Raw genomic sequence first — 2,639 nt, forward strand, 5'->3', positions numbered from 1 at the left:
GACGTGGCGCCGGCCTCCGCGGCCCCCGTGGAGAGGCCAATCCCGGTGGGAATGCCTGGGGAAGCGGCAGCCCTCCCCGGGAGTCGCCGCGACAGCCCCCCCGCCCCATGCAGGACAAAGGGGGCATGCGAAACAGAGGCTTTTTGAGGAGAAAGAAACGTTTTTATTGATTTAACCCAAAACGAGTGCGCGAGAGCGGGGAGATGCCAGACAAGAAACCTGCCGAGTATAAAAGAAACCGGTTGGGCCCTAGTGAACAACCGCGTGGCACAAGAAGCGCAGGCGTCTCCGTGCCACGAGCGCCCCRGCGCTCCCGCCGCCCCGGCCTCATCCCGCACGGAGCGGCCGCCGCCTCCGGAAAACCGCGCGGCAGCCGGGAATGGGCCCGGCGGGATCCGCAGGGCGCAGAGCAACCCCACCCCGGCCCTGTTCCCTCCCAACCTTAGGTTTATTGAGGCTTTCTACTGCCATGATACGTGGTTCGGTAATTTGCGAAATACCTAAATACCGTTAAATATATATATATATATAATATATATTAAAAAAAAAAAGAAAAACCCTTAAACAGACTCTGGACTAAACAAGATGAGCGTTGAACTAAAAGGAGGGGATGCTGTTTACGTGGACCCCTTAAAAAATAGAATTGCTTTGTCAGGTTTTCCTTGGAAGGCAATCAGCCACAGTGGTGAGACGCACTCCCGCGGGGGGCGCCGAGTCTTCCTGCCCTCCCGGTCACTCCAGAAGCCCCGGCTTCCATGGGAAACGGCGGGAAGGGCCGAGCCCGGGATCGCAGGATGGTGGCGTCTCCGTGTGCCGGGACAAAGAGCCGTGTCACCACTGTGCGCCGGAGCGGCGGGAGGCGTCGGGTCGATGCCGGTCCGCGGTCGGAAAAGCCTCCCGTGTCCTCCAAGTCCGTGGGGAGCTGCCGCCGGGATAAGGCCGGCAGGGCAGCGCTCYGGCCTCAGTCAATGTACTGGGATAGCCAGCGGAAGCCCTCGCCGTAGCCTTGCCGCTTGAGCACGCTGCACATGAACACCTCCATGGGGCGCGCGTTCAGCTCCTTCAGGGGCACGTTTCCCTGGAAAAGCCCGGGAAATGGAAAGGGAATCCCTCCAAACGCCCGCCTCGGAGCCCGGCGCGCGCCGGGCAGGGCGCAGGCTCTGCCCTACCTTGCCCGTGGTCTGTCCGTAGAGGCCGAAGATCTCGCGCAGCTTCTCCTCGCTGACGGCCTCGGGCCGGTCGATCTTGTTGCCCAGGATGAGGATGGGCACGTTGGATATCGTGTCGTCCGTCATGAGCGCCTGCCAGCGACACGGCGCCGTGAGCGGCAGCACCGCCCGCCCCAAGGAACACCCCGTTCCGGAAGAACCCCCCGTTTTTCCCCTTAAGCTCCATGAAAAACTAGCGTTTATCTTTGGTAGCCCTCAGGAAAGGGTCTTTCCAGGGCAGGTTTTTGGAAGGAGGGTCTAGGCTGACCCTACGGCMGCGCAGAAGCAATGGGACAATTCCCACAAGTGCCCCCTGCTCTACAGCGCTGCCCCCCCATCCGAGAGCTGCTGCTCCAGCCCTGGACCGGGAGCAGCCGCTCCGGCTCCGAAGGAAGAGGGGGCGTTACGTTAAGCTCCACTTTGGACTCCATGAGGCGCGAGTGGTCGGCACAGTCCACCAGGAAGACGATGCCGTTGATGGCCGGCAGGTAGTTCTTCCAGACGCGGCGAGCTGCAACACACGCGGGCGACAAAATATCCCCCCGGGTGAGAAAAACACGGGAGGTTATGGCCCCGGAGCGCCGGGAGGCTCCGGGCGCGCGTCCCAAGGGAGCCCCTCGTGGGGACGGCGGCGTCACCTTGCTCGTGGCCGCCCAGGTCGAAGGTGGTGAAGGTCATGCCGGCGATGGTGAGCTCCTCGGACGCTGCGGGGACACGGGCGGGAATGGACATTGCTATGGGGACGCAGGGATGGATGCTGTGGGGGTACGGGGATGGCTGTTGGGGGGGACGCGGGGATGGCTGTTGGGAGGACGCTGGGATGGATGTTGGGGGGATGCAGGGATGGATGGATGCTGTGGGGACGCAGGGATGGATGCTGTGGGGATGCAGGGATGGATGGATGCTGTGGGGATGCAGGGATGGATGCTGTGGGGATGGATGGCTGTTGGGGGGTGCGGGGATGGATGGCTGCCGTGGGGCTCTGTGTGTCTGTGTGTGTGTCTGTCTGTGTGTGTCTGTCTGTGTGTCTGTCTGTGTGTGTCTGTCTGTGTGTGTCTGTCTGTGTGTGTGTCTCTGTGTGTCTGTCTGTGTGTGTCTGTCTGTGTGTGTGTGCGCGCGCTGCCGCGGGGCGCCCCGCGCCGGGCCGGCACTCACTGGGGTGCAGCGTGGGCACGTGCTGGCCCAGCCGGTCGTCCTTGAGCATGTGCAGCAGGGTGGTCTTGCCCGCGTTGTCCAGGCCCAGGAACACGAGCTTGCCGCACTTGCGGTACAGGCCTGGCGCGGGGGGGGGTCACGGCGGGACCGGCCCCACGGCCCCCCGCGCCCGCGCCCGCGCGCGCCCGCCCGCGCCCCCCGTACCCAGGAAGTGCAGCGCGCCGCTGAGGCCGCTGTAGAGCCACTCGAAGAGGAAGGACATGGCGCTCCACGGGT

At 63.8% G+C, this 2,639-nt stretch overlaps 1 protein-coding gene across 1 annotated transcript; it reads right to left on the reverse strand.

Moving 5' to 3' along the window:
* Positions 1-550: 550 nt before the first annotated feature.
* On the reverse strand, positions 551-2,632 carry SAR1A (secretion associated Ras related GTPase 1A). Its single transcript, XM_026045056.1, has 6 exons — positions 2,568-2,632; positions 2,364-2,483; positions 1,847-1,912; positions 1,616-1,719; positions 1,170-1,301; positions 551-1,078 (listed from the first exon to the last, which is right to left on the reverse strand). Exons 1-6 carry the CDS (start codon positions 2,623-2,625, stop codon positions 962-964), a joined length of 597 nt encoding a protein of 198 aa, XP_025900841.1. The 5' UTR covers positions 2,626-2,632; the 3' UTR covers positions 551-961.
* Positions 2,633-2,639: the final 7 nt, after the last annotated feature.

Source organism: Nothoprocta perdicaria, unplaced genomic scaffold (genome assembly GCF_003342845.1).
Source record: "Nothoprocta perdicaria isolate Ctin4 unplaced genomic scaffold, notPer1 scaffold_397, whole genome shotgun sequence".
NCBI lineage: Eukaryota > Metazoa > Chordata > Aves > Tinamiformes > Tinamidae > Nothoprocta > Nothoprocta perdicaria.